The 12426-nt window shown below is 41.9% G+C and overlaps 1 protein-coding gene across 2 annotated transcripts in view; it reads right to left on the bottom strand.

Moving 5' to 3' along the window:
• ITGB5 (integrin subunit beta 5) overlaps positions 1-12426 on the bottom strand; it is a 100305-nt gene that overhangs the window by 74142 nt on the left and 13737 nt on the right. The window contains exon 2 of one of the 2 annotated variants that reach the window (XM_020814550.3): positions 8169-8254. The exons of the other annotated variant lie outside the window; for it this stretch is intronic. Coding sequence (XP_020670209.3) covers positions 8169-8254 — 86 coding nt within the window. The remainder of the gene's footprint in view (positions 1-8168; positions 8255-12426) is intronic. 2 annotated transcript variants of the gene reach the window in all.

Here is a 12426-nt window from a genome sequence, read left to right as displayed (position 1 = left end):
GAGGGAGGTGGGTGTCTCGCCATGAGGGACGCTTCTCCATCCCCCCCCCCCACAGCCCCTGATCACCGCACACTGACGCACCCATGAGAAGGACAAGGCCATGCCCTCGGTGTGGGCATAGGGGGCGACAGGTCACGACTCTCCCCAAAGAAGGAGGCCTTGTCGAAGTCAGCCCTTTGTGGAGCTGGACGTTCAGAAGACGCAGTGGGGCGGGATGGTGGGGCTGGGTTCCCCTTGGTCTCTTCATGGGGAGATCGCTATGCGATCTGCCAGAGGCTGGGGATGGGAGCCCACTCCCCCAAAAAGTACCTTTTCAGATTCCCGCCCACCATCCAATACACAACTGCACTGTGAGGAAAGGGGTGGCTCGCCTGAGTCAACGGCCACCAATCAGAGCTTGTAGGCTGTGTGGCACTCCCGGTCCAGAGGGCCCCTCGATGCACAGGAAGGAGACGCCACCGTCGCCGACCAAGGGTCGCAGCGAGAAGGCGTCCTTGCTGCCCTGGAGGCTCAGCACCACACCACCGGCCTTTCCCCCCATCCCCTCCTCATCTGGGTCCAAGATGGACACACGGGCCACGTGGTGGCGGCAGCGCTCCATTGCCCCCTATTGCCACCTTCTGTTCCTTTGTCCCCCGCATCGCCCCTTTTGGTTCCCTCACCCCTCCCCTGAAAAACAAAATCACGTCCCGGGGGGTGATATCACCCAGGTTAAGTACCACTGAACTAGAGGGTTGTATTGTGCTCACTACTCCACTGGATGTTCACTGCAAATGCAGGCAAATGGATCACCACCCAAGGAAATTTCTATCAAACTCCTTGCTTTCCCCAGTTTTCTGAGATAAGAGGAACACTGAACTGTTACCCAAGACAACAAAGTGTATAACAACAATAATGATGTTTTTATCGTACACTTGATAATTAAGCATTTATTATCCTGGGAATCTGGCAGTAATTTTTGACGATTAAGGGCTGCTCCCCCCCCCTCGACACACACATTCATCCTGAGGCTCCCAAAGGCTCCCCTAGGGCAAAAGACTGGGAGCGCCTCAGAACCTGAAAGGGGAGAGAACATTAATTTAATTTAAATTAATGTTACAAGAGTTGAATGATGACATCATTAGCTTCCTCCAGCTTACGTAAATTTACAGAAGATGGTTTTGCCCATTGCAAGACAAAGGCCTGAAATCGATTGGGTTACCTGAGCCTAAGCAGTAAGTCGTGATTCTAGCTCACATTTCATACATTTCATCACCTCAGGACACCAGCAGTAATCCAGTTTTCTATTTTGTTTTCATTTAAGACAAAAGGTATTGCTAAACATTTTAAATATATCAGATTGCTTGAAAAGATCCCTTTGTTTTATTTAAACAGAAAACTATTTGGGACCTTTTATAGGAATCCAAGTTCCTATCAGAATGAAATAAGAGATCTGTGGATATTTGGGAAGTGGAATGCAAATCCTGTCCATTCCAAATAGTCTAATTCTTGTGTTCTGTTTTTTAAAAAACTAAAGAATGTCAACAATGTTTTTGTGCATAGACACGGATGGAAAGACACACACATGCACTTGGTGCTGAAAGCCATGCCAATTTAAGGAACAGTAAATTATCAAGTTAGAAGTAAAGCATATGATTCAAAATAATGAGAATAGGACCACACTCTGTTGTACCTCGGCTGCTCTATATGGTTACATGCCCGTGCCATTTTTCATTTTGTATTTCCACCACTGGAGGTTTTGACTGCTATTTTGTTGTTTTTATTCATATTTATTGTTTTAGTTGATTGTAAAGTGCCCAGAATAGTGCTTTCACACTAATGGGGTGGTATACAAATTTAATAAATAAATATGGGGTGGTGTACAAATAAATAAATAAATAAATAAATAAATAAATAAATAAATAAATAAATAAATAAATAAATAAATAAATAAATAAATAAATGTTGCATCCTTTTTATTTCATCCCCACTGTCATCTACATCCTACAATCAACATAGAGGGAATTTTTCATTTAAATACAACTGTTTCTCCACATAAATCATGAGATAATGATTCACAAAAAAACAGATGCATTATTTGCAAGCAAACACAATCACAACCCATAAACTGAAAGACTCAATTAGTGGTAGACATTTTTTTAGAGGAGAAGATGGGGGAAATGCCAAGAGGATGTCAAATAATGACCAAACCACTGACATCTTGCAACAGATGAAGGGGACAGGCCTAGTTCTCACCCCTGTGACTGGGGTGATAAACTGCAAGCAGAACCACTACAGTCTGCAAGTATGGGTTCCAGAAAGCACTCCCCTTCTATTTTTGTTCACACACAGTGGGCTTTATTCGCAGAGAAGCCCTCAGAACTGAAGGTGGTTGTGGTGGGCAGCCCCACTCAATGTCAGAAAGAAGCTGATTGGTCAGGGTTGAGCCAATCGCAACTCACCAGGTAGATTCAATGGACCATTACAGTTCACACAAAAACATACATTATTGTTTCTTTTACAATGGAATCAGTTTGGTTCTTATGTTTTGGGCTTAAGGATAGCCCAGCAAAGGGGCTAGAGAGCTGGAAAAGTGATTAGACAGGTAGGCTGGTCACAGTGGTATACAGAGACAGTGGCATCTCACTATAATCTCCAGACACAGTTCACAGGTTGTGTGGGCCTGGCCCCTACAGTAATTCAATGAATACCACCACTGTTTCTTGCCAAATACCTGGTCTTAGTTGTGCCTCAAAATTGCAGGGTTTTGCTGCTTTTGTTGTTGTGCTTTAAAAAGACACAACATGTATATGACCAGCAACAACTGCATTACAAAAGTAGTGAGAGTAACAATCGCACCACTCAGCTATCTTCATCTGTTTTAAAAACTATGGAATAATTTTCACTGAGGCGGACCAACCTGCCTCTTAACTGTACCACTTCCAGTCTTACAAAACCAACAGCTCCTCTACACAAAAGAATCCTGTCAACATAAAAGACTGGATGAGTCAATAATAATACCTTGTAACATAGTCCGTATCAGAGAAGCAGAGTACCTATAAGACTCCCAAAACAATGCTGTTTTTTGAAAAGGCATAATCATGTACAGTATAAGGGCATGTTTATGATTTGTGAAACTGTTTTCCTCCTACACTGCACTCTTTCCCGCCTGTTCTTCAAGTCGGTGGATTAAAAGGTACAAGGAACTGTATAAAGTATCACTGTCATAAGCTTTGGATTCCACTTCGAATACACCTTCCCTAAAGGTTAGCTACTACTGACCTAGCTTCCTGATACTCAATATCATTTCTAGGGTGCCCAGCTTCTTATACTGACATACTCTCACCTATAATTGGCAGATCCTAAAAGCTCAACAGCAAAAGGAACTTATGTGCTTTCTTAGCAGCCAACAAAACATGTACAACACATTACTGCTGATGTCTAGATAACGGCTAAACTCCATAAACAGCCTCTGGCTTTCCAGAAATTCTAAACGAATGTCCACTGCAGTAATTATAAACAACTGAGACAAACTCTGGGGTAAGGTTAAGGTAAAGGTTCCCCTTGACAATTTTTGTCCAGTTGTGCTCGACTCTAGGGGGTGGTGCTCATCCCCGTTTCCAAGCCATACAGACAGCGTTTTGTCCGAAGACAATGTTCCGTGGTCACATGGCCAGTGCGATTTAGACACGGAATGCTGTTACCTTCCCACCGAGGTGGTCCCTATTAATCTACTCGCATTTGCATGCTTTCGAACCGCTAGGTTGGCGGGAGCTGGGACAAAGTGACGGGAGCTCACTCCGTCTCGTGGATTCGATCTTACGACTGCTGGTCTTCTGACCCTGCAGCACAGGCTTCTGCGGTTTAGCCTACAGCGCCACCACGTCCCTTAAACTCTGGGGTAAAGCACAGCAAAATTCATCTACAGGGAGAATTGAACGTTTAATGCCTCATATAAATATAATAAAATGTATAGTGTTGATATTCATTTTCAGTGTGATCAAGGAGGAAAAAAAGGAAAACATCCTTGAGTTACAGACATTGCAGTAATCCATACTCCAGCATTTTCTAATTACCATGCCAATTTCTCTCTGCATATATATTTTTAATCCATTATCCTGTAACAACATTTCACTCTCACTAGTTCCTTTTTAAGTTTAACCACTTTGCCTGCAATATCTTGTCTTTTTCATGCTTCAGCCTCAAGGCATACACATACCAAAGGAATGTTACTTCCATACTCCACATCTCCGTGTGTGGTTTCTTTCTGGAAAGAAACATTCACCTGAGAAAGAAAATGCCTCCACAAATACTTTATCCCAATTTCAGATGAAGCATGCTTCCATCAAGATACAGTCTTAACTGTTTAGCTACATGAAATCACCATACCAAAGTAATGGGCTGAATGCTTTGTGAACTATTATCTTCAAACTGATTTCAAAAAGTCTTCTTCACTTTGTTTGGAAATGGCTTTGACCTTTTTTTTCCCCAAGAAACCTGTACTTGTTTCATTATGAACAAACTTGAATCATCGTTTGGGCTGTTTTGGCAAGTAAGTACAGACGCTTGGGGGTTAGGTCATATCTAGGTCATATTACAGCAAATTAAAAATCAAGATTACTCCAAAACATACTCTTGAATAAGAAGGACCAAACTTTCTTTCCCTCTGCAAAAACAAAACATGTTATTCCTGGAAACAAGATCGAAAGTGACAGTACAGATGGCACATTTTTATTATTGAGATATTCCAAAGCTTGGTTTTTACGTGTATCTGCCGTGATTATGGCACCCTTTGATATGATTTTTAGGAATATCGTTTTTTTTGTAGAAGACTTATAGAATAATGGAGTTGGGAGGGGCCTATAAGGACACTGAGTCCAAATCCCTGCTCCATGCAGGGATACAAATCAAAGTAAATCTGACAAATTGTTGTTTAATTTTCTCTTGAATGCCTCCATTGTTGGAGCACTCACTGCCTCCTGAGAAAATGGGTTCCGTTGTCATACTGATCAAAAAGTTAGAACATTTTTCCTGATATTCAACCAAAATCTGGCTTGCTGTAACTTGAGCCCATTATTACTTGTCCTGCACTCTGGGATGATTGTTAACAGATCCTTCCCCTCCTCTGTATGACAGCCTTTCAAGTACAGCATTTGAAAGTGCTATCATATCTCCCCTCAGTCTCCTTTCCTTAAGGCTAACTATGCCCAGTTCTTTCAGTCCTTCCTCTGAACTTGTTCCAGTTTACCTGCATCCTTTTTAAAGTGTGGTGTCCAGAGCAGTACTCAAGATGAGGCCTAACTAATGCTGAATAGAAAGGAACTAGTACTTCACAGGATTTGGAGACTATACTTATGTTAATTCAGCCTAAAATAGCATTCCCCCTTTTTTTGTAGCCAGTTGGCTCATACTCAGCTTGTTTCTATCTTCCAAAGGATTAGCTATTCCATCCAAAGCTTTAGTGACTTCTGTTCACCTATGTATAGTTAGACCTCCCACAGGAACTACAGGAGATAGATCTGAATTTTGTGCTATGGTTCCATCACCTCAAAGCATACTATTCAGGATACTGAAAGAATAACAGCCCCCCCACCCCAAAAAGGATGAAATTTCATTAGGCAGATAGATTTTCTTTTCTGTCAGAACATAAGAAATTAAGCTAAGCTGAACATGGAATACTGTGAGTTACAATTTAAAATACACATTTAGAAATCCTGGGGGACCAGAGTTGTCGTATGAAATTGGTCCTGAGATACATCTTTTCTTCAGTTAAACTCCCAATATTTATTCTACAGAATCCAACAAGCTACATTCATTTTTCTGGATTATAGTATACATGGTTTTCATAGCTGTAGCAACTAAAATTTATTCCACAGGGTTTGTGAAGTATAAAGGACACTACCTCTGTGCAGTTAGACTGGAAATGAAAATCTTTTCATCTCAATGTAAAAGGTTTGTTGCTTCTGGCATGCTTCAGAGAGGACAGTTAAATTAAGAACTACTGCAGGGTTCAGGAATTATCTCCTACAAACAACCCTTTTCACTTCTTTGCCCTCCAGTCAGTCTTGAAATTTTTCAGAACCAAACAATGAATTTGATAACACACTACTCTCAAGTATTGCTGAGGCAACAGCAATACAAGCAGCAGCCACAACAACCCGCGTGTAAACATTTGTGTTGGCAGAGCTATACAAAAATGTCCTTCTACACCAAGAAAATGTAACTGACCCAGCCCAACACTACTGGATACCCACAGCCTTGCAAATAGTAATTTTTTATTCCTGATGTCATCATTGCTGATATCTTTGGCAAAAATACACTTCTTACAGCTGTACACAAGATGTTTTATCCGCAAAATATGAGGGGGGCACCCTTCCTCTAGGCTCATATACTTTACTTCTCTAAGGAGCTGCTCACACATGAAACAAATGCTTTCTTCTCGTTGATGGCTGCATAAAGGTAAAACACTCATTGTGTTCTATCCCTACAGAGAACAGATTCCAGCACTATTATCTCAAATGATCAGCTCAGTCCTACTCAGGTGCTTTGACTGAAACCTGGCCCAGTGTATCCAGAAGAACATCTCTTAAGTATTCCTATGTGCCACCATAGTCTTCAAGATCAGCCAACAGTGTCTTCCTCAAAATGCCACCAATGTGCCACGCTTAGGTGAGAAGTTGATGAAGACCAATGTTTTTTTGTGATACTCCCACAAATACATCACTCCTCTGGAGATATACTATTGGGAATTTTATTTTCAACCTCAAATGCTGTCTGTGGTTTGTGTGACTGGGAAGGATTTTTCTGGGCTGCGATGATTGTCTATCTATCTAGCACTAGCCAATCATTCCTTCCTGCCTTTGAATTCAAAGACAGTCACACCTCTCTGCTGAGTATTTCTTTCCCTCTCTTTCCTCAACTGAAAACAGTTGTTTGTTTGCTGTTGATCTGTTCAGTTGGTTGCTAAGTATGAGTGCAGAAAATAAAGCAGTATATACAAGTCTATAATTTCAAGCAACTGTAAATAAATAAATGTTTTTAATTCTTTCTGCTACCAGTGTATCAGAGTGAGTTACTGAGACTTTAAGTGCCAGTTAAGAAAGGGGTGGACTCTGGGGAACCTGAAACTATTCTCCTCTATGAGTCTTTGCACCTCTACCATGTAGCAAGAGAATTTTTACCAGAAATTCAAAACTCTTGTAACCCACACCAAAATACTGCATGCATGCAGGCCAGTTTTTCTATCCTGAAATACTAATATTTCCATTTCCATCATACTAGGGTATGCTGGAAATGGAGAACCCAAAAAGGAAAAGCTAATACAGGCTGAGGAGAATGCAACCATCGGTCTTTCTAAAACACTGAAATCTAGTTAAAGCTATAGTCCTGTAGAAGAATTGATGCTTTTGAATTGTGGTGCTGGAGGAGACTCTTGAGAGTCCCCTGGACTGCAAGGAGCACAAACTTATCAATTCGAAGGAAATCAACCCTGAGTGCTCACTGGAAGGATAGATCCTGAAGCTGAGGCTCCAGTACTTTGGCCATCTCATGAGAAGAGAAGACTCCCTGGAAAAGACCCTGATGTTGGGAAAGTGTGAAGGCAAGAGGAGAAGGGGATGACAGAGGATGAGATGGTTGGACAGTGTCATCAAAGCTACCAACATGAATTTGACCCAACTCTGGGAGGCAGTGGAAGACAGGAGGGCCTGGCGTGCTCTGGTCTATGGGGTCATGAAGAGCCGGACACGACTGAACGACTAAACAACAAAGGCCATAACACTCATCTGAAAGACAGCATACACATACTGAGGGTCGGAGTGTAATTAAGCTGGAACAATTTAGATTACCTATGGGGCTGGGTCACTTAGAGAGAACCCCTTGATATATGGTATCCTCCAACAAATAAGAGATACTCAAGTAGCTGAAAGAACTTGTAACATCATAACTGGTAATGACTTGGCAAGACTAAACAACAAATAATCCTGTACACACCAGGGAACAAATCAACTCACTTCTGAGGATGAAACTATAAGGCTGCACTGCCATACATATAAAAATAGTGATCATAGGGGTGAAAGGCCACATAAAGAAAGCCATTGTAATGGGGACAGTGTGATGTGGATTGTACCTGTATAAAAATGCAATACGTTTTTCAAGTAAGACAGACCAGAAAGCAAGTGAAAGCTTACCTCTTGAAAGCACCAAGCGCATTTGGGATGAACCAGCAAGCATTCTTCACAGGAGGTGGCACTGCCACTTGTGCAAATATTAAGACCTTTAAAGAGCAACAGAGAGAAACTGACGGATTAGCATAAGAAGTGCTTGGGTCTTCAACGCTATTTGCATCAGACTAATAAGATACATCAGAACCAATAAGTCATTAATTCCTTTCTTCACTCCTGGGAGACTGATTTGCATTAAAAAAAAGAGTCTGCCTTTATTGCCTTTGAAAAGAGGATTTTGTTTTTATACTTGGTAAGTGGGAGCTCTGTTAACAGTGTGCAGAAGGAATTTATGAAATTGCTTGTTTCTAAAGCAGAGATGCTTTACACTGATAGCTGGGGTTGCTAGTAATCAGGATTTCAATAGACACTCAGATGGTAACACCTGGAATTTGCTACCTTTGGGGGCTATTTTGGAATCAACCTGAATGCCAGGCACCTTGAGACCAGGAGCCTGATCCCAAGCAAATTCCACCATGCGACGCATTCTGGGTGACAGACCACTAAAACCTGCTATCGCGAGGAATTCAGCCCAGGGTGTATATGGGACTGATACATTTATTTTAGCTTTCTGTGTGCTTTGATTAATTTCTCCTCAATAATCTGCTAGATTCCACCCATTTCCACCACCACCACCCAGATTCTTTAAACAGCAGTAAAAGAAGTAGAGAGAGACAGACATACCTCTTCTGAGGGGAGGCTCACAGACTGAGCAGTGATGAGGAGCTCATCCCAAAATTTCTGAGTGGGGTGCCGTGCCCCCGCATCATTCATGAGCTACCTATGTCTCTTCCAATATTAAGATGTTGCTATGAGAAAACAATTTATCTGCTGATTTTCTGCCACTTATGCTGATTAGAAATAGGATATTCATATTCTTCTCCCAGGGTAGACGAATATGAATATCACCATCTTTTGACCCCCCCCGAACTGGCTGTTCCACTTATCACTTGCGGTACGGTGCACCCGACTGTTGTCATTCACGCCAATTGCGGACGTAGCCCAGCTGGGGCTTCCACACTTCCATATGCTGCTGACCACTCAGCAGCCGAGTGAAGGGACTCATCATCCTGCCTCCTTGCTGGAATGGTCAGCAGTGCAGGGAAACGGGGAAGCTACTTCCATGACTGGTGTGGCTCAAATGATGACTGTTGTATATACCAAAAGCGGTAAGTGGACCAACCGGTTCTGAGGGGTGGATCAAAAGAGCCTAGCCACCTGTGGTGGTGATATTCATATTCGTTTTCCCTGGGAATTAATTTTAATCTTAGAACTTCAGAACTGGAAAGGACCCTATGGATCATTCAGCCCATCCCCTGTCAGGGAGGCACAGTGGGGAATCGAACTCCCAACCTTTGGTTCACAACCAAGATACCTAAACCACTGAGGATACTTAATGGGGAAAATTAGGTAACTCACAGTGACAGCAAGGCAGGGCTGGTATCAACTAGAAGGAACACTATCTACCAATACCAGCATTTCTAACTATTAGGCCCTTTGGGGGCTAGGTTTTCCCAACTTCTGGACTGCTAGCATAGCCTCCAAAGATAGGGCTTGACGATGTTTTGGATTTTTCTTACCTTGTTTGTACTGTGATAGAAACACCGGCCACAATTTTATTGGTGTTTGTATAAGATTTGCAAAACTTGATGTTGCTAACTACAGCTAATCTTGGTTGTATTACACACTTGATTGCACACCACCATGTGCCTGAGCATCTAGTTAATTAGCTGCAACACATTATGCAAATCTTGCCAAATGCCAAGAGGATTCCAGCCATTAAAATGTTAGCATATGAGAGTGGTTATGCAGAATCAACTGAATTCGAGCAACCTGCTTGTGTGCATGATCGCAGGTCTACGACAGGTTTGCCTTCAAAGAATCTTGGATGCAAGATCTCTGGAATGCTTTCAGTTATACTAGTTCCATATATGCAGCCTATTCATTTAAATACAAAAACTTTACAGATTCATGATTTTGTCACTCAGTGGCTGAGATCTAATAATCACAACTAGAGATGGGCACAAACTGCTGGTTCAGAGGTTCCTACTGGTTCGTTTACCAGCCACACAGCTGATCTGTGGTTCGGAGCCCCACCCCTTCTGGCAGGCGCCCACTCAGGGGCAGAGCCCTGGCTTCCCTGTCCGACTTCCTCCAGGCAGTGCCTCTGAGTGGGCACCCACCAGAGGGGATGAGATGCTGAACCACAGACCAATTGTGCAGCCGTTGGCTAAACCAGCAGTTCATGCCCATCTCTAGTCACAACTAAAGTAGCCCTACTGAATCAATGGAACTTTATGGGCCTACTCTAGTTGCGACTTACTATTGGATTTCAGTCAGTATAACATTTACCTACTATAAAACAGCCATCGCAGGAAGTGACAAACATTTGAAATTCTCTAGAGAATGAATGGGTCTTTCCAGAAGTGAAAAACAGTAAATTACTTCAATCAAAACTTGACTTTTTAACTACAAAAGACTCTCTTTGTTTATGCTGTGTTATAAAAAGCATGCAATTTATTCCAATAGGCACTATGCATCCACTGCCTTTTTATTTTAAAAAAATGTATTAAAAGAATAATTTCCACAGGATATCCAGGCTAAACGGAACACTTTGTTTATCCTGGTCAATGCCCAAAACAGTTTCAAAATATGCTATACAAGGTCAGCGTGTTTTTGTTTCTTCCAAAGCATAATAATCAGACAAACTGTATACAGGCACAAGGTTCTTCTCTTTTTATCCCATTACTAAGCCAACCTCATAATGAATGAAAAACTCTGAAGGTATATCTTGTACAAAAACTACACCAGCCACTGGTATAGTATCTTGAGATGTTCCTCTGTGTATATCCTAAACAATTTTAGATCTTCTGTGTGTTCTGTGCCTTCAAGTCAGAACTGACTTATAGGCATCCTAAGCAGGCTTTCAAGGTAAGTGAGATACTTAAGGTGTGGTTTTACCAGTTCCACTCACTCCCCCAGTCAGTCTCCATGGATGAGTGGGGATTTGAGCCCTGTTCTCCAGAATCCAAGTTCAGCACTCTATTCACTACACCAGTGGTCTCCAACATTGGGCCTCCAGATGTTCTTGGACTACAACTCCCAGAAGCCTTCACCACCACCTCTGCTGACCAGGATTTCTGGGAGTTGAAGTCCAAGAACATCTGGAGGCCCAAGGTTGAGGACCACTGCACTACACCACACTGGTGGGTAAGAATACAGTCCTTTCCCTTCCATAGGAAGGTCTTCTAAGACCAGGAGAATACCTTCATCTACCACTGGCATCCTGCTTCTAAATTAGATATTCCATACTTGTGCCAAAATAACCATGAGAGGTTATGTTTGCTGTACAGCAAAACACTTGTCACATTGGTGGCACTTCAACCTCCAAAAAGCAATGACAGTGGAAGGAAGTTCCCTCTGAATCCTGTCCTCTGAACTCATAGGGTACCAAGATTACATCTGACTAACCAAGCACTTCTTTAAAAAAAATCTTTCCCTTTCCCTTTAAAACTAAAGGCTCTTCAGATGTTACTGAATTTTAGGCTACTGGCTTATTGATTTTCTCCACATTATTCACATTTACATCTCTGTTAGCTATCTTCCTCAGTTATTCTCCTCTCCAAACAGCAGAGTGCTAAATTAGCTGCTTGATATGCAGCCAGTTTGGCAAATGTAGATAAAATACTGTATAGGATAATTTATGTCCGCCAATTAGACTAAAGTGACTAAAAGCCACTTTCATTTGGGATGTGGACTGTGCTGTCACCACAGTACTTTGATAAGTGAATTGTAGATCAAGCCATAAGACCTCCCTCCCCTCCCCCAGCAGGGCTTGGAAAATTGTCCTAGTATCCCCCACACCAACCAGAGGATCATGGAAAAGGTAGTTTAGAAGTAACATCTCAAAATTCAGTTCTCTAGTGAGCAACACACTGTGCCCCAATTCTTTAAAATTACTCTGAGTGCATAAAGTAAAATGAATAAATGGTCTTTGCTTATAGAGTTACAACCTAAAATGGCAGATATGAAAGGAAAGGAAATAGGAAATGCTTTGATTTGAACTGCACAGCTGTCATGGTATTTGCAGATGAGGCAAAAGCAATCAATATTATTGATTTTGGGGGTGCACAAATATTGGTGCACAATCAATATCTAATTAAATGAACCCTACTGATGACACTTGGATGGATGTTGTACTGGCTAAAGAGAAAATGACCTACAG

Source organism: Pogona vitticeps, chromosome 1 (assembly GCF_051106095.1).
Source record: "Pogona vitticeps strain Pit_001003342236 chromosome 1, PviZW2.1, whole genome shotgun sequence".
In the NCBI taxonomy this organism is placed as follows: domain Eukaryota; kingdom Metazoa; phylum Chordata; class Lepidosauria; order Squamata; family Agamidae; genus Pogona; species Pogona vitticeps.
Note: the sequence above shows the minus strand (reverse complement) of the source record. Positions and strands in the feature narration are given on the sequence as shown.